The following is a 19,551-nucleotide window of genomic DNA, read 5'->3' as shown; positions in this document are numbered from 1 at the left end:
ACGGTAAAATATAGGATTTCTTCTTTAAATCAGCTTGTCGAGAGAAACAATTACTTCGTGTTTACTTGAGAAGAATATTAAGTGTTTATCAAGTTATTATTGTTAAAACTTTTTAGATAATTGTAATTCCATCGAAGCTCATGGAATGTCCCGATTAAGGCACTCATCATATGAATCAAGGCAATGCTTTACTCTGCATACATTTTCACTTCTAAGTGTTCCTTACTAATATTCAAACCATCAAATTACAATCTAGCATCATGTGTGCATTCTGAGCACAAGCGTGTTACCAGCAGTATATACCTGTCCATTATATACAGTCACATTTATTCCTTTTGCGAAAAGCTTGTCTACCTGAAGAATGCTATCAAGCAAATATTAATAATTTCTTTGAGAAGTACATGTAATCAGCGGGAAAGGGACTGGGAAAGTCTGGTCTTAAAATTATATAAAAGCAAAGGTAAGATTAAATAATGAAAAGAATGGAAAAATTGTGAATAATTGTGGTATGTGACCAAAAGGTCCTGTTCTTTCCTATATCATATTTTGTACTTAATCGAATTATATGATTTAAAATGAGCTTTATTTATTACTGTTATATACCACTTTGATCCTTGGTTCCATGAAGTCACCTCCTGGAGCTGGGGAAACAATACCGTACTGCCCTCCCCATCTGCATTACCAGGACAGGCTAGCATTCAATATCCACTTAAAAATATGGGTTATTTAGAGATTGGTCCTACTTATTTAGGGATATTTAGAGATAGGTCCTAAAATTATCGATTATTAGGGATTGGTCCTACTTCTATCGATTGACTTTGAGTTGTCTCAGTTGACCGTGGTCAACCCATTTTTTAATAATAAAATTTTCGTTTTTATTCAAAATGGCCAAACTACCCTTCAGCGTGCTTGACACGCTACATTATATTGAATTGTTTTTGAACACCACGTGTTGAACAGTGAGGAATGAAATTATGTAAGCCTTTCGATCATTTCGTATTCGCATCTCGAGGAAATAAGTGAGATAGAGAGGGAAAAATCTACGCACTCCCCCCATTTTGTCCACTTACACTACAACAATTCGTCTTCACTCACGAATCTTAGTCTTAATCTTCTCCATTAAAAATGATAACTTGAAGATCTCTCTTGTTTGCTACCAAACACTTAACCTTCACTCACGAATCTTAGAAAAAAACTTCAACTGTAATTGTTTGCTTTGAAAAAACTTCAACTGGAAATGTTTGAAAAACTTCAACTGGAATTGTGAGTGTTAGCTAGCTGGTCGTCGAATTTTGTTCGTGGACATCTCTCTTGTGGTGGTCGTGCATTTTTTCGGAGTTGCTCATTGTAAGTCAGTTCAAACTTTGTACGTTTACACGTCAAAGCATGCATTTTTAAAGTGTAAAGCATGGATCTTTAGGATTGTTTATAAAAATCGTGTTTTTATTCCATTAATTCCATTATTTGTTTGTATTGATTGAACCCTATGTTTAAAAAACATTTTTTGTAGGAAGATTGCTGTGTGGGTGGTTGGGTGGATATATATGCATGTATTTTGTTCTTAGGGTACTCTTGTTATTACATGTTCTTAAAAGTAGGACTATTTTATTGTGATAAGTGTATAATGTCAGCATTTTTTGTTGCTTTGTTATGTCCAGTACTATTATGAACTATGGCTAGTACGGTGCTAGGTGTAAAACAGTTTGTTGTACATTATGGGGGTTCTTGGGGGACAACTACCCTTGGGAAGATTAAGGGTAGTGATTACAAAGGTGGTAGGAGAAGCAATACTATGGAATTTGATGGGGATGAATTCTGTATGTTTGATTTGAAAAAGGATGTGCAAAACTTGGTTGGTGTGGGAGTTGAATTTCAAATGGCAAGTATCATTCAAGGGTATATTTGCAGGTTAACAAAAGATGAACACCTGTTACATATGTGGTATGAGCTTAAACATGATAGAGACAAAAAATACCACCTGTATGTCTTTCCAGCTCCAACAACTTATAAACCCACTAGAGCTCCTATAATCCCCACCACTGCTTCTGACAATAGTCTCCCACCAATGAAGTCACTAGTAAAGGCCCAACTAGTAAAAGCCCAACCAGTAAAGGCCCAACCAGTAAAAGCTCAACCAGTAAAGGCCCAACCAGTAAAAGCTCAACCAGTAAAGGCCCACCCAGTTAAGTCCATACCAGTAAAGGCCCACCTATTACCCACTACCCCCAAAAAGAAAAGTGTCCAAGTAAGTGCTAGTGTTAGAAAATTCTCTAGATTTACTCCCACCACTCCTGTACCACCACCAAGTCCTATACCACCACCAAGTCCCATACCACCACCACCAAGTAAGACTATCACCACTTCTGTACTTCCAACAACCCCCAACAAAAGTATAAAAATGGGTGAGGCAGTTAGAGTTAGAAGATCCCCTAGATTCCCCTCAGATATCTGACAAAGTTCTTCAAATAATGTCCAACCTCTTTGTGAAACCCCTACCAAAAGCAAGAAAAACCTTTAACAAGGTCGGGGTAGGGGCAGCTGCTTGAAGTTGTTGAAACCACTTGTGGCCCTAATGGAGAGACTTTGATGTTGGACCTTGTGTCTTCTTCCTCGATGATGAAGTAGAGGAAATAGTTGAAGTTGAGCATGTTGTGGATGTTGTGGAACCCGAGTTGCTTACAATCTGTCAATGATGTTTTGTGGATGACCGGGAACATGTATTGGGTTCACTTGATCCGAGAAACATTTGATGAGGTTACTTTAGGTGAGACATTTATAGATGGTGATGGTGATGCATTAGATGACAAGGATAGAAGTGATGATGAAGGTGACAAGATGTATAAATATGGTTCTGATTTTGGACCCGGTTTTGAAATGCTTCACACAAATAATGATGAGTGGAGTGCTGAAGATGAGGATGAAGAAGATTACAACTACAATCCTTCAGATAGTGACTACTCAGTATGTGGTACTGATGATGAGGTCTTGGATGAGATGGAGCCAATGGAAGAAGAAGTACAAAATTTAGAAGAAAAGATACAAGGTAGTGACTCTAGTGTTGTGAGGGTCAGTACAAACATATTTGAGGCAGAGGAGATGGCTAAACTTACAAGACCAACAGTTGAGAATGTTTTTGTGTGTGACTTGAAGCCTAAAATGTCTTGGCCAACAGTTGAGGCTTGTAGGGATTTTTTCATAAATTTGGCAATTAGAAAGAAGTTTAGCTATAGACATCTAAAGAATGACAAGGAGAGGCTCATTTTAGAATATAAAGATTTCAATTGTCAGTGGAAAGTAAGTGCCTCTGTTACCAAAGAGACAATCACACATTCATTCTTAGGAAGTTTTGGACCAAAGATACATGTGAGGTGATGATGAAAACAAGTATGCACGTGCTACATCACCATGGGTAGCTAAAACACTTGTTGACAAAATGAGAGATCATCCTAATTACAAACCAAAGGGATATCTGAAAAGAGATTTTTTGTGAGTTTGGAGTTAGTATATCTTATTGGATTGCCTGGTCTAGTAGAGTTTTGATGCTAGAAAAAATTAATGGAAATTATGAAGTTGGGTATCAAGTAGTCCCAGAGATGTGTAGACAGATAGAGAAGTCCAATCCTGGTAGCCTTGCAAAATGGTTTGTGAAAGATAGCAATCAGACATTTGTTGGTGTAGTCATTGCATTCAAGGGTTCACTGGATGGGTGGGTGACTGGGTGTAGACCAGTGATTGGGCTTGATGGCTGTTTTCTCAAAGGTAAGTATGGTGGGTGTTGTTTGACCGCTATAGAATTTGGATGCCATGAATGGGCTTTTCCCTATTGGTTTTATGTGTGCAAAGGTGAGAACAAAGATACATGGAGGCTTTTTGTCCGAATTGAAGCCACATCTCATCAAGCACAAGGAAAAAGTTGACATTCATTAGTGATGAAAGTAAGGGATTGGTACTAGGCATTGCGAAATACTTCCCGTTCTAATCACAGGTTGTTGTTTTAACTTATACATGTATTTTGTTATGAATCTCATCAAGCCATATCTAATGTTTCAGACATGTGTATTTCTTGTTGCAATGTTGTTTCAGACTTTGTTATAATGTTGTTTTAACTTGTACATGTATTTCTTGTTGCAGATTTTGTTTAAGACATATGTATAAAAATTTTAAAGCTAAGTTTCCTGGTGAATTATAGGAGAGTCTTGCTTGGGAAGCTGCAATGACATACAAGCTACCAGAATTGACTAGGATCTTAGGAACCATAAATAAAACTGATAGTGTAGCATTGGATTGGTTAGATAATGAGCCAAGGGAGTGTTGGGCTAGAGCACACTTTGATTGGACATCAAAGTGTGATGAGTTGACTAACAATTTCAGTGAGTCTTTCAACTCATGGATTTTGAAAATAAGAGATAAACCTTTGGTCCAGTTTATAGACATGTATAACCTGCTTTTGTTGAAGTCCATCTATGATAGGAGAATGTTGTCAATGAACTTTTTTGAACATGGTGTTGTTCCAAATGTTTTGTACATGATTAAGAAGAGAGAGGAGAGGTATAACAATTATGAGATCAGAGGTGTAACTGAGACTCAGTATTTAGCAATAAGCCACCTAACTGGGAAGCAGTATAATGTGGAAATCCAAAAGCAAGAATGCTCTTGCATTGAGTGGCAAATGTCAGGAGTGCCCTGTGTGCATGCAGTTGCAGTACTCAGGTCAAGGAGGGAACCATGGTCTAGGTAAATCACTTGTGTCTATACTTGTGTCTATATGTGCATTCTCTTGGGTACTTTCTGTACATTTTTTTCATTATATGGTAGGTATTGTAGTCCTTATTTTAGTGCTGAGGCCTTCAAAGCAACTTCCACAAGTTATTTGTATCCACTTGATAATATAGAGGATTGGTCAGAAATAGTGAGTGATGCCCCTTTCCTAATACTTTTGTTATTTAGCAATTTATTTATTTTATTTGTATGTAATTTGTAATGTATTTTTCTTAACAAACCTTGGACAAAGAATTGGTATTGCCTCCTAAAGTCTCCACACAACCAGGAAGACCAAGGAAGCAGAGAATTAGGGCAGATGATGAAATGCCCAAGTCAAAAAAGAAATGTGCAAAGTGTCAAGAAGAAGGTCACAATTCTAGATCATGTGATGCAAGGAAAAAAGGGGAATTTGGCAAGAAGAAGAAAAGAAAAGGTATCCTTCAATGTCTAATGATACTCATGATGTCACAGTTGGTTATAATGTGATTGTGATGTATCCTTCAATGTCTAATGATACTCATGATGTCACAGCAGCCCAAGTGCAAGATGGACCTTAGATGCAAGATGAACCTCATATGCAAGATGGACCTCATATGCAATAACAAGCTCCTCCAATGCAAGAAGATGCACCTCCAATGCAGCAAAGAAAAGGGAAGAAAAGTAAAGGTATGTTAGTTGAATATTGAAAGCAAAATGCATGAGTATGGTTAGTGCATGACTGCATAAACCTTACCTTATGCAAACACTAATTCAATAAGTGAGCAGGTGCCCAAACAGAGTAAGAAGTAAGTTAGCAACAGCCACCACCCCAAGTACAACCACAACAAGAGGCACCGGCACAAGGTAGGGGAAGGAGAGGCAGGGGAGGGAAAGGAAGAGGAGCCCCAGTGCAAGAGGCAACTCCAGTGCAAGAACCACAAGCAAAACAACCCCCAGGCAGGGGAGGTAGAGGAAGAGGAGCCCCAAGGTAGAGAGGTAGCTCCAGTCACGAGAACCACAAGCTCCAAGGCTCGGGGAGGGAGAGGAAAGGCCAAGAGGAGGCGAGAGCGAAGAAGGAGGGGAATGGAAGGGGAAGGGGTAGAGAATTCTCTGGCTTGTATGGCTTGTTGTTTGGTGATGACAATGTAGAAACTCCATCAACTCCTCCAAAGTGAATGCAAATCGAGAGAAGCGGGGAGAGCCACTTACACAATAGTTGGTTTTGAATCCTTTTGGGGCTTGTCAGTGAATATTTGTCCATATTTTGTTGTTTGGGTTGTTTTGTGTTACATATACTTGAGAAATGGTCTATATGATGTTGTTAAGGTCAGGTTTATGTATGTGGCCATATCTTTTGATTGTTATCAGATGCTGACATTGTTTTGGTACCCTTGTGTGAGTGACATTGCTGAGTTTAAGATTTGAATTGTTGTAGGTAAATCTATATTTCAGAACCAAGAACTTTTATTTCATAACCAAGAACCTTTATTTGAATCCTTTTCAATGAGGCCTTACATCAGATAGAACCTCACTTGGGATACCCTATTCAATAACACAACAACACTTATTGCCACACACATTACAATCTAGGACAAGTGTAGTTTTGTTTTCAGTAGGCAGCATAGGTTGGTTGCAGTCAATGTATTGCATCTCCCTACTAAAACATCCAACCCAGTTGCATTGCAGCCACATTCCAACGACTTTGCTTGTTGTTTTATCCCAACTCTTGAACAAATACATGATCCCCTTGCAATTATCCTCCCTGCATCTCCTATTAAGGTAGGGACAAGTTGGAGCAGTGTGGCCTTCTTGCTCACATAGTTGACATATCTGTCAATAAACCAAGTTAAAAAAAGTTAGAATTTGATATAACATAGAATTAGTCTTTTAGGATTTAACCCCTCCTGTATTTGAGTTAATTAGGCTTTCATCCTACTTTTCTGCCATTAAAGGAGTTTCAATTTAAGTTCATGAAATACCTTTGGTGATTTACCATTTAAGTTGATTTCATACCTTTGGTACAATGAAAGTTTGAACAGGAGCTCCACCCATGTTTTTGCTTCAGTGTTCGGGTTGTTGAGTGAAGAGTGTGAGTGTTGAACGCTTTCTCTTATAGTACAGCAAAGAGACAACTTCCAATGACTCTATAATTTTGGCCATTGGATCAATTGCTTCAGATTTTTGACACGTGGCCATTTTAAACGTCTCTCTAAAGTCACATGCGAAGGGTAGTTTGGCCATTTTGAATAAAAACGAAAATTTTATTATTAAAAAATGAGTTGACCACGGTCAATTGAGAAGACTCAAGGTCAATCGATAGAAGTAGGACCAATCCCTAATAATCGATAATTTTAGGACCTATCCCTAAATACCCCTAAATAAGTAGGACCAATCCCTAAATAACTCTAAAAATATACTTGAAAGTTATTGCGGTGATTCAGGTACAAAAAGCTTACGAAACATTTGTAGCTAGGTATTATCTTTAACTTCTCTATAATAATCCCATTCATTAGGGTAGGCAGGTCATAACGTACCCGCTGAAGAAGACCTGGACGAGTCAAGATATTTAGAGTATGTATCTAGTAATATTGATGCCTTACTGGTTGTACCATCAACATGATCGTTGTCCGCATCCAACATGAAGTTATACAAGTCCTGTGAATGTGAACAAGAAGATGGGTTAAACAAAGCTAATTCATCTATCGGAAGTTGGACATAACAGTCTAATGAAGATACTTGTCACAAAATTACTTCTAGTCCCAATGACATTCTCAAGTTCACTCCATGAATGTTTATCCTCCAAATATTGGCCCTCAATAATTTGTTGCTTGATGACTTTAGATAGATTGTTTTGCAAAGTGGTTGTCGTATGAAATCTAGAATTTGTTCTTAATTCAGCTTTCAATATACAAGAATGTATATACTTTATACCTGTTTGAGTCCTTCAAACCGTTGTTGTCAATCCTTGAAACAACTTTGAGAAGAGGTCCATATGATAGCTGCACATTAGAACAAAAAATGATTGTTATCCAATAAATTTATTGGGGTTAATACCGATACCAATCGATCCCCCCTACACAGATAACTTGTAATAAGAAACACTACAACTCCAGACAAATTCTAAATATCCACTACAACCAACCTAACATGCCCAACTCTCTAAACAACTATCAACAACAAATAATAATGTAAAGAGAAGATCAAGCATACCACAACACAAAGATATAACGTGGCTCGGCCAATGATGCCTACTTCCACAAGAGCTAATCCTTTTATAAAGTGGGAAGGAAGATTACAATCACTCCTTCCAGTCTCTCACCTTACTAGATCACTCCTCTCTCCTTATAAGCTTTTCTAGATGCAAGGGTTTTCTCTCAATTTTGATTGCTCTCAAAATTGGATTTTCTCTGACTTGTGTTGGCTGCCTCGTGTTTCCAAAACCTTGTTTTAGGTTTATATACCAAACACAAAATTCGCTGTTACTGTAGCGAATTAGAAATCGCAATTATAGGCATGGGCGCGGGTGCGCTCTCGGCAAGGCCAATGTCGAGCGCGTGCGCCCTCAACAACTTGTTTCGTTTTCCAGTACCAAGGCTTAGGCGCGCCTTGGTCTTAGATTAATCTAAGCGCGCGCGCTTAGACCTCTTCAAGCAAACATTGCTGATTTCTCCTTCTTCCTCATGTGAGGGATAACTCTAACAATCTCCCCCTCCCGAACAACGAGGGTGGATACCTCCATGCAATTTCCAAATCAATAGGAGGAGTGTGCTACCATTCCAGCGGTAACACAACAAACATCAAACTTACCTTTCGGTAAGACTTTGGTCATCATATCCGACCCGTTCTTGTCGGTATGAATCTTATCAATCCACAAATGTTTGTCTTCGAGTACTTCTCTAATCGAATGATAACGCACATGTATGTGTTTGGATCTTGAATAAAAACTCGGATTCTTGCTCAAATGGATGGCGCTCTGACTGTCACATAGAACTACAAACTGTATTTGCTTTAGCCCTAGTTCATCGAAGAACCTCTTCATCTATAACATCTCTTTGCAACATTCAGTGGCTGTAATATACTCGATTTCTGTAGTGGAGAAGGCAACACACTTTTGAAACTTAGATTGCCAAGAGACTGCTCCCCCTACAAAAGTAACCAGATAACCAGAGGTGGACTTCATCGAGTCAACATCATCTGCTATATCTGCATCAGTGTAGCCTTCAAGTAACGGTTACTTCCACCAAAACACAAACACGATTTGGAAGTGCCCTTGAGATATCTCAGTATCCACTTAATACCTTCCCAATGCTCTTTACTCGGATTTGACAGAAATCGACTTACAACACCAACGGCGAAAGCAATATCCGGTCTTGTACTCACCATTACTTACATCAAGCTGCCCACTGTGGATGCATAAGGAATCTTTTCTATCTGACATTGCTCATGCTCACTCTTTGGACACATCTCTTTGGTCATGCAGAACTATCCACCAAGCGGACAACTAAGTGGCTTTGATTGATCCATGTTGAATCTTTTCAACACCTTCTCAATGTAGCTTTCTTGAGAAAGCCACAACTTCCCACTCTTTCTGTCACGAGTGATCCACATCCCAAGTATCTGCTTTGCTTGACCCAAATCCTTCATCTCAAAGGACTCACTCAAGTCTTTCTTCAGCTTGGATATCTTGTTGATGTTCGGGCCAACTATCAATATATCATCTACATACAACAAAAGCACTATGAAATTCCCATCTGGAAATTTCTGAACAAACATACAATGATCGAAAGCAGACTTCTTGTATCCTTGCTTTGCCATAAAGGAATCAAACTTTATGTACCACTGTCTCAGTGCCTGCTTCAACTCATACAAGCTTTTTATCAGCATGCATACTAGGTGCTCCTTGCCTTTGACCTCAAACCCCTCTGGCTGGTCTATGTAGACATCTTCTTCAAGGTTTCTATGAAGAAAAGCTGTCTTAACATTTAGTTGCTCAACCTCTAGGTTCATGCTTGCGGTCAAACCCAATACCACCCGGATAGAAGTCATCTTCACTATAGGAGAGAAAATTTCATCAAAATCAATCCCTTTTCTTTGACCGAATCTCTTCACAACAAGGCGAGCTTTGTGCCTTGGGTGTGGATTATTCTCCTCATGCTTGACTTTGTAGATCCACCCATTCTTGAGAACTTTTCTTCCTTTTGATTTCTCAACTAATTCATAAGTGTGATTCTTATGCAAAGAATCCATCTCATCATGCATGACCTTCAACCACTTCTCTTTGTCTGTACCTTCAAGAGCCTCTTGATAGTACATATGTTCTCCACTATCAGATAGTAAAACATATGTATGTGGTGGATACTTGGTTGAAGCTAGTCTTTCTCTGTCAGACCTCCTTACCCCATCTTCTCGTGGCTCAGGAGGATGCACTTCTGCTTGCTCAGGTGGTGGTTCATGCACTTCATCTACATCTTCTATATCAATAGGTTCTATCCCATCATGAGCAATAGGATCATCATCATGAGCTTCAAACCCATGGTTTTCTGCATTCTCAATGCCTTCTGCACGTTCTACAGTAGGAACTTCTGGTTATGAATCAACAAGATCATTAGTGAAAGCTTGTAGCTTCTCACCATCCTTGAAATCTGCTATGGTTTGGTTTTCCAAGAACACAACATCTCGACTTCGGATTACCTTCTTGTTAATCAAATCATAGAGTTTGTAGCCAAACTTCTCATCCCTATAACCCAGAAAAATGCACTACTTGGCTTTGTCATCAAGCTTGGATCTCTCATCCTTGAGAATATGAACAAATTCCCTACACCCAAATACCCTCAAGTATCCATAATCAACATCTCTGCCTGACCATACTCTCTCTAGATAATCACTATTCAGAGGCTTTGACGGCAATAGATTGATCACATGAACGGCTGTACGCATTGCTTCTACCCAATAACTTTTAGGTAACTTAGAGTGAGACAACATGCATCTCATCCTATCTACAATGGTACAATTCATCCTCTCGGCTATACCATTCTATTGTGGTGTCTTGGGAACGGTTTGCTCATGACGAATCCCATGACTCTTGCAATACTCTTCAAATGGCCCTATGTACTCACCCCCATTATCTGAGCGAATACACTTCAAAGGCTTCCCTATCTCTTTTTCCATCATGCTATGGAAAGTCTTGAACACGCCAAGTACTTCATCCTTGGTCTTCAGACTACATGCCTATATCTTTCTTGACGCGTTATCAATGAGAGTCAAGAAGTACAAAGCTCCCCCATGGGACTTTACTTTCATAGGACCACATAAGTCAGTGTGAACTAGCTCAAAGACATTATCCTTTATGTGAGATGGGAATCTTTGGAAAGACACCCTGTGTTGCTTTCCTACCAAACAGTGACTACATCTATTTAAATGTGTACCTTTGATATATGGCAAAGCCTTTTACTTGGCAAGAACTTCCATGCCTTTTTCGCCCATATGACATAATCTCTTGTGCCATAGTTCGGAGGAAGCTTCTTCTTCTGCCGCATTTACTTTTGCTTTACATAAACTAGCCTGTGTCTTGTAAAGAGAGCAAGTTTTCTTCCCTTTGGCTGCTACAATAGAACCTCTGCTCAGTTTCCATACCCCTTTACCAAACGAGTTTAGAAAGCCATCATCATCTAACTTCCCAGCGGAAATTAGGCTTAGTCGAATGTCAGGGACATGTCTTACATCCTTGAGTGCCAAGGTGTAATTGACATTGATTTCTACATGAACATCACCAATGCCTACAATCTTTGAGACTCCAGTGTTACCCATCTTTACCTCACCAAATTTACCACAGCTGTAGGTAGTGAAGAATCCCCCTATGCAGTGTGACGTGATAGGATGCTCCTGTATCTATCACCCACTCTGTATCCTGGCATGAGATACTAAGACAACACACACCACAATCTGACACAATTCTCACTAGATCATCGTCTACTAGTGCGGTAGTATCTCTGCCTGTGTTTCCATTCCTCTTTACCATGTCTTCATGTACACAATTATTCTTCTCATCCCTCTTCAGTGTTTTGGACTCATACCTGAAGTGACCCTTGGTGGCACAATAGTAACATTGCCTCTCTGCCTTAGGAGTTCTAGCTGCACCCCTAGATTTGCTTCTGTCATCACCTCTAGAATAAGATGGTTTTTTACTTTTACCTCTCCCCCACTTCTCTGTGACAAGTATCTCTAAGTGAGAGGAGCTGCTTCTTGAACCCCTTCTTGTCTCCTCATTCAACAATGCCCCAGTAGCCATCTCCATGGAAATAACTCCATCCTTAGCGGCTCCGTTAAGAGAAACTGCGAACGTCTCCCAATTGTTGGGTAGAGAGGTTAATAGGAACAAAGCCTCAACTTCATCACCCATATTAATCTCCATCAAATTCAACTGATTGATGATATTCTACTGGTCATTAAGATGCTAAGACATTGAAGAACCTTCTTTGTACTTCGTGTTGGCAAACTTCTTAATGAGCAACACTTTGTTTCCAGCCGATTTCCTCTAATAAAGGTCTTCGAGTTTCTTCCACAAGCCAAAAACTATAGTCTCTAGGGATACATGGTGAAAGATACTGTCGTCAATCCACTGTCTAATGTACCATATTGCTTTTCTGTCAAGCTTGCTTCACTCAGCCAAAGGAATCATTTTCGATTTTTCTCCCCCATTCTCAATGGGTTGTGCCAAGTCCTTACAGTATAGCAAGTCTTCCACCTTGGCTTTTCAAATAGTGTAGTTTGCTCTATTCAGACTAATCATGCGAGTGTTCATAGAATGGTCCTTTCAGAAATTTTATCAAACACCTTCTGGGTTAGGTTTGGTTATCAACTTTGGTTAATCTAACCTGACTCTGATACCACTTGTTGGGGATAATACCGATACCAATCGATCCCCACTATACAGATAACTTGTAATATGAAACACTACAGCTCCAGACAAATTCTAAATATCCACTACAACCAACCTAACATGCCCAATTCTCTAAACAACTATCAACAACAAATAATAATGTAAAGAGAAGAACAAGTATACCACAACACAAAGATATAATGTGGTTCGGCCAATGATGCCTACTTTCACAAGAGCTAATCCTTTTATAAAGTGGAAGGAAGATTACAATCACTCCTTTCAGTCTCTCACCTTATACTAGATCACTGCTCTCTCCTTACAAGCTTTTCTGGATGTAAGGGTTTTCTCTCAATCTTGATTGCTCTCAAAATTGGGTTTTCTCTAACTTGTGTTGGCTACCTCGTGTTTCCAAAACCTTGTTTTAGGTTTATATACCAAACACAAAATTTGCGGTTACTGTAGTGAATTAGAAACCGCAATTATAAGCATGGGAGCGGGCGCGCTCTCAGTAAGACCAATGTCGAGCACGCTCCCCCTCAACAATCTGTTTCATTTTCCAGTTCCAAGGGCGCCGGTGCGCCTTGGTCTTAGACCAATCTAAGCGTGCACTCGCTCAGACCTCTCCACACAAACATTGCTGATTTCTCCTTCTTCCTCATATGAGGGATAACTTCAACAAAATTTAAGGCGAAAACAAGAAGAGAAAAGAAGAAAATGTGTATAGAGTTTGAGATGGAGATCTGACCGAAAAATCTTCTGGAGAGATCCAACTATCTCCAAGAGAGACTCCTGTATTCACAGCACCATTACAAGAACATAATCAGCAAAGAAATGATCTAACTGAAGTCTGAAAATGTGTATCTAATGTAATTTTTTTAAGTTGGCAAAAAAACAGGACTCCATGGAATTCCAAGTATTGCTTGAAGAGTCCTGTATTGGGCACCACTAGAATTTAATCGGGTAGCCTCCAGCCCAAGCCTAAAAATGAAACCTAATAGCAAAAACCCAATTCACCCGCCACCTCAACGCATACCTGCTACAAACTGCTCTAACCGGTCATCTCTCTCGCTAGTTCTCACCAAAAAACCTAAAAAACACCCAAAACAAAACCCAAAACAAAATTTGAGTTTGAGTTTGAATTGATTGTGGACATTGCTATTAACACTCATTGTGGAGACATTGTGTTTGGGCGCATTGTGGAGATTGAGAGTTTGGAGTTTGGTTGAACACTCAAGAGATTTTGAGTTTATTGAAGGAGTGTCGTTGTGCATTGCAAACAAGAATAGTTTCGTTGGTGCAAACAATCATTTCTCCAGCTTCAAATAACAATTTTGGTGAGTGCACAATTTAATTTATTTTCTTTTTGATTCAACTCTAGTTTCTCAATTTTTTGTGTATATTATTGAATAATGAGTATAGTTGTTATTGTTATTTTGATTACTCGTAATGTTTTGTTGTTATTTTGGTGAGTGCAAGGTTGTTTGGGAGTACCAAAATGAATTATTGTTTTTGTTTGCCAGTGAGGTCGTTTGAAAATGCCCCAAACGACCCAGCGATGTCGTTTTGTATATGGCCCAAATGACCCAATGAGGTCGTTTGAATGTGTTCGTAAGGAGTTGAGTGTTCAAGTTTCTCATTTAGAATGACATAGAGTTGAGTGTTTGTAGTGATTGCAGGGTTCGAGTGTTTGTGTTATTCAACTATCTGTCTTAGTGATTGTAGTGATCGTAATGTCGAAAGAATTTTAATTTAGCTCAAAATGTAGAAAGCATTGTAATTTAGCTGGAAATGTAGAAAAAATATATGGAAGTTTAATTTGAGTAGTAATGCAATGTCTGGTTTAATACCAGAGTTTGTTGGTTAGTTTTAGTTCGATTCCATTGTCTATTGGAAATTGTTTGAATTTAATGGTGTTTGATTTTTCTTTTAATAATCTTAGTGGAAGTTTGTTTTGTTGTAGCAATGGGTTTGATTCCATTACCAATTATGACATTTGTTCGATTAGTTTTATTGGTTAGTTTTAGTTCGATTCCATTACCAATTATGACATTTGTTTCATTGTGAAGTAATCTTTGTTGGAATTTTTGGAAGTTTTGGAAGTTTGGAGGTTTTGGAACTGTAATAGTAGCTAATACTTGTCTTATTTTTGTTTGTAGCAATGGGTCCTCGATCAAAGAATGTCAAGAATGTAGCTAAATCTACATTCAAGGGTGTACAGAAGTTGTTTGGTGGCGCGATTCCTCTTGAGTTCGCGTTGGCGACGGTCCGGTCCGCACGAGAAGAAGAGAGATATGGGGTCGAAAACAACGGCTTCAATCCGTAGAGGCGATAGAAAAGCAGATGATGTTGATCCTACTAATGTAGGTGATGTAGAAGGAGAGAATAAGAGAAAAAGGGGAGCGGGCACCTTGGCCTCAATGCGTAGAAAACCACAAAGAGGTTGTTCCGAGTAATGTAGATACTGAGAGTGATAGTGAAACTAAGAGTGAGGGTGATATTAATATAGATAAAGATTTAGATGATGTAGATAAAGATTTAGATGTAGATGTAAATGTAGCAATGGATCGTGGGAAGAGTGTAGTTAAAAATGATGGGGATGAGTCAGGTGAGGATGGAGATGATGGGGAAGAGCCTGGTGATGAGAAGGGTGATGAAGATGGTGACAATGATGAGGAGGATGATGATTTGGAAGAATTGATGGAAGTCGAAGCACCGGTCGAAGTCGAAACACCTCCAGTGGTAGACTATATGAGAAAATCCAATGATGATTTGGAGTACACACGAGGTGTATATGGTGGTGGCCCTACTGAGTTAGAGCTTCTGTATGACTATTCGGTGCATGTGGCTTGTGATGTTTGGGAAAATAAGGTATTATCATAGACTTAGTATCTTGATTTTCCTTTGTCTTTACAAAACCTTTTGCTTCTCCTCATTGAGTCTTTATTGTTTCAAGTGGAGTGCGGAGTGTTAAAGTGTGTTCCGCATCTATCCAAGTTAAGCTAATGAGATCTCAAGAATGAGTTCAAAAGATCTCCCAGATTTGAAAATGATCTTAAGAGGATTGGGTTTTATGATTTGGTATTTGGGTGTTACAAACATCAAGATCCGGCGTTGGTCTCTGCGTTTGTGGAGAGGTGGCATCCAGAGACCAACACCTTTCATATGCCATTTGGGGAGATGACTGTGACTTTGGATGATGTCTCCCGAATCCCAGGCGTTGCGATTAGAGGCAGAGTAGTGTGAGGGAGCACAAAGTTGACCCATGAACAATCGGAGAGTCTCCTACACCCGCTTTCGGGGTGTCTCGCATTATGATTAAAGCGGAGATGGATGTGGGCCGGTTCATTTCAAAGGTAAGGCTAGAATTCCTGTGGAGCCAGTTTCCTAGGAAGGTCCACGATAAGGATAAAGATGGGAATGTAAAGGGGAAGGTTTCGACTTTAGTGGAGGTACAGCGGGCTGTAAGAGCTTATCTACTGTTTTTCTTTGGATGTACCATCTTCACCGACAAGTCTGGGACTGGTGTGCCTGTTTATTATTTGAGGCTTTCTTTGAAATTCAAATGAGATCGGTATCGTGGGGTGCAGTAATTTTGGCCTTTTTGTATAGAGGACTTGGGACTGCCATATGTGTGAAGGTGAAAGGTGTTTCGGGCTTCCTGACTCTTTTACAGGTAAAACTTAAGTATTTTGCAGATTCTTTTTAATGTTAATTATATTATTCTATTAGTATGTTAACTGTGTGTATATATATCTAGACATGGATCTATGACTACTTCCCATTATTCAGGCCAATCCCAAACTTGGAGTATAAGTTGGCTGGGTTGCGTGTTCTTAGACACACAGTTAGCGCTGTGCACTATGAGAACCCATGTTATGCATTGCAGTATTATCGAACAATAATTGATGATATGATGGTGTTCAATGTAAGTATTTCAGTTTGTTTCAATTTTTTTTTAGTAATTGATTATTTGAGTGTGTGATTAATGACACATTTTATTTTGTTTAAAGTTAATTGATTGGCGTCCATACGATAATGTCAGAGCTATACGCCCAGTCGGTGACATTGCCTTTTTTGAGGGAGTGATCTGCTTTTTTGACGTTGTGGAGATTTACGCCATTGCATGGGTCATGCGACAATTGGGTCATGTGCAGTTTATACCCGCAGCTTCTCCAACACCAAATTGGATGACCAAGACTGTAGCCGGATGCGAGTATGAAGTGAAATGGACATTGACAACTGTTGGGCCTGCATATTTGGAGTCCTGGCAGAATCATGTGATCCAACCCAACAGTCGAGGACCCATATGTACTTATCCATGGGAGTGTCATCCAAACTACATGGAGTGGTATGTGAGGCATTCTCAAATTCAATTGGTAAATCCCGAGTGGCTTCCTATCCATTTCTCCCTGCATACACTTTCCACTTGTGCACCGATTGTGAGTATTGTGATTTTCTAATTGTGTTTTGGTTACGGTCTTTTAAAACGGTAATTAATAATTGTTTTGCATTCTTATTTTGACATAACAACGTCATCACTGAAACGAGTCACTTGCTAGAGAGAGGTTTGTAATTTGGTGGGAATAATATTCTCGAAGAAGCAAGGTCCTCGTTCGAGGAGGCATACAACTTGACTAGGTGCAACTATAGTGGTGGGCGGTACATTTATCATAATTGATTTTTGAATGCGGCTTTCGATTTTGATGTAATTTATGTATTTTTAAATTTGATATATTTTGCAGTGGAATTTGATGTATTCGAATTGAATTTGATGTGGAAATGAATTTAATGCGTTGGAATCCAATTTGATAATGAATTTGATGTATTGGAAATGAAAGTGGATGTGGAAATGAATTTGATGTAAATGAATTTGATGGTTTGAAGTGGAATTTGATGTTTTGAAATGAATTTGAAAGTGTATATGAATTTGATGTTTGGTATATGGATTTGATGTTTTGAAAGTGGAATTTGTTTTGTTTTTATATGAAAGTGTTGTAAAAGCAAAATAAAATTCTAAATTTTGTTTGTCCAAACGACCTAGCCATGTCGTCCCCTTGAATGCTCAAACGACCCAGCCACATCGTTCCTTTGAATTCCCAAACGACCCATTTAGATCGTTTCATGAAAAAAACAAAGAGCTCTGTCTTAAACGACCAGCTCAGACCGTTTGGTTCAAAGGTCAAACAACCAGTTCAAACCGTTTCATGAAAAAAACAGAGAGCTCTGTCTCAAACGACTAACTCAGATCGTTTGGTTCAAAGGTCAAACGACCAGTTCAGACCGTTTGGTTTGAAGCCTAAACGACTTCACCATGTCGTTTGGGGTAAAATCAAGTAAAATCAAATCAAATCAAATTACATTTATTCCAAATTACATCAAAATATCATATTGACAACATTGTACAACTTAGTCGATCACTCAATTTCCAAACAAAATAAAATAAAATAAAATAAAAGCCCAAACATTATTTCCAAATAACATAAAAATAAAATCAAATTACACTTGTTCCAAATTACATTAAAATAACATGTCAAAATGAATTTACAAATTACATCAAAATTATCATATCGACAACATACGAACACCTTAGTCGATAACATGTACTGTTGGGTCTTCAACGGGCTCGTCTTCCCATATTAGATTGGGAATGTTCAATGCCATAAATTGCAATTACCTTGCTGTGAATGCCAACTTCCAACTTTCTGCAATATCATATCGAGCTCTAAGCCATTGGCGCATTACTAGAGGAACCAGACAATCTTCAACAAGTTCAACATTGACCAAATGATTTCTATCAACATGTGCGCTACCCAACACTTTTTTCACTCTCTCAGGATTTGCTTAGGTTCTCAGTGGCATGATAAGGAAGTATTGACGACTTCCTAAATGCAGGAGGACAACATTAAATCTTGAAGCATATAAGTATCCAACAAAAGGCATGCTCATTTTGACTGTACAAAGTACAATAAAGGGGGAGGTGGTTAATAAGCTATTGGTATAAGTCATTTCTCATCTGCGGCTAATCTTCTTGACTTCTTCCTAATGCAATGCACAAAGCTCTATAACCGTAGTTGCCATCGCCAATAGGGTCATTGACTCTAACAATGTATTTGTGCATTTCTTCAGGAATATCCAACCCATAATCCTTAGGACCCCTTGTCTTTCCAAAGTCTACCCCATCTTTCACATTTCGTGGTGTGGTTGTTATTGGAGAAGCCTTATTTCTTGGTGTGGTTGTTTTTGGTGTTTTTGGAGAAACCTTCTTTCTTGGTGTGGTGTGGGTGTTTTGGGTTGGTGTTTTTAGAGAAACCTTCTTTCTTGGTGTGGTGTGGGTGTTTTAGGTTGGTGTTTTCGGAGAAGGCTTATTTCTTGGTGTGGTGTGGGTGTTTTGGGTGGGCATAGTGTTTTGTTGTGACGAGTCCCACTCCTCATGATCACATTGAGAATGTTCAAAATGAGATGGATCTCGCTTTGAAGAGTTCTCATCTCCAGTTGAAAGCTTTCTCTTGCAGCTACCTTATGACCGACCTTTGGTTTTTTCTTCCTTATGAGGCGGTACTAGCCATGTACTTTATGGTATGGTAATCTCCATAAGCTTCCTAATCATAACCCTCTGCTCTTCTTCAGAAGCCATTGGAAACCTTTTCATAAACAAGTCTATCGAAGGTCTAACATCGAGACCAACACCCATTGACATATTGGGAGAAGCAGACAATATTTTCCAAAAGGTGTCGATAGCAGTCAAAGGGATGGACTGCTCTTGCTCTTCAAACTCAATTAATTCATGAGCACATGGCAATCCATGGCTAGTGCACAAATAACACCAACACTTGATCTCTCTATCTTTAACATATTTTACGCGGGTATCTATTTTTTCAAATAGCAAGCCCAAACATTTGCGTGAGCCAAGGCCTCTGAGTTCACAAAACAAA

The 19,551-nt window shown here is 39.0% G+C and overlaps 1 protein-coding gene across 1 annotated transcript; it reads left to right on the top strand.

Annotated features, from left to right (window-relative positions):
• The first annotated feature begins 3,593 nt into the window (after positions 1–3,593).
• LOC147482534 (uncharacterized) lies at positions 3,594–6,165 on the top strand. The gene is made up of 6 exons (XM_086579336.1): positions 3,594–3,759; positions 4,132–4,136; positions 4,190–4,734; positions 4,816–4,909; positions 5,293–5,427; positions 6,109–6,165. Exons 1-6 carry the CDS (start codon positions 3,594–3,596, stop codon positions 6,163–6,165), a joined length of 1,002 nt encoding a protein of 333 aa, XP_086435462.1.
• The last annotated feature ends 13,386 nt before the right edge of the window (positions 6,166–19,551 follow it).

Source organism: Coptis chinensis, chromosome 8 (assembly GCF_015680905.1).
Source record: "Coptis chinensis isolate HL-2020 chromosome 8, ASM1568090v1, whole genome shotgun sequence".
NCBI lineage: Eukaryota > Viridiplantae > Streptophyta > Magnoliopsida > Ranunculales > Ranunculaceae > Coptis > Coptis chinensis.
This window is presented reverse-complemented; position numbering and strand designations above follow the sequence as displayed.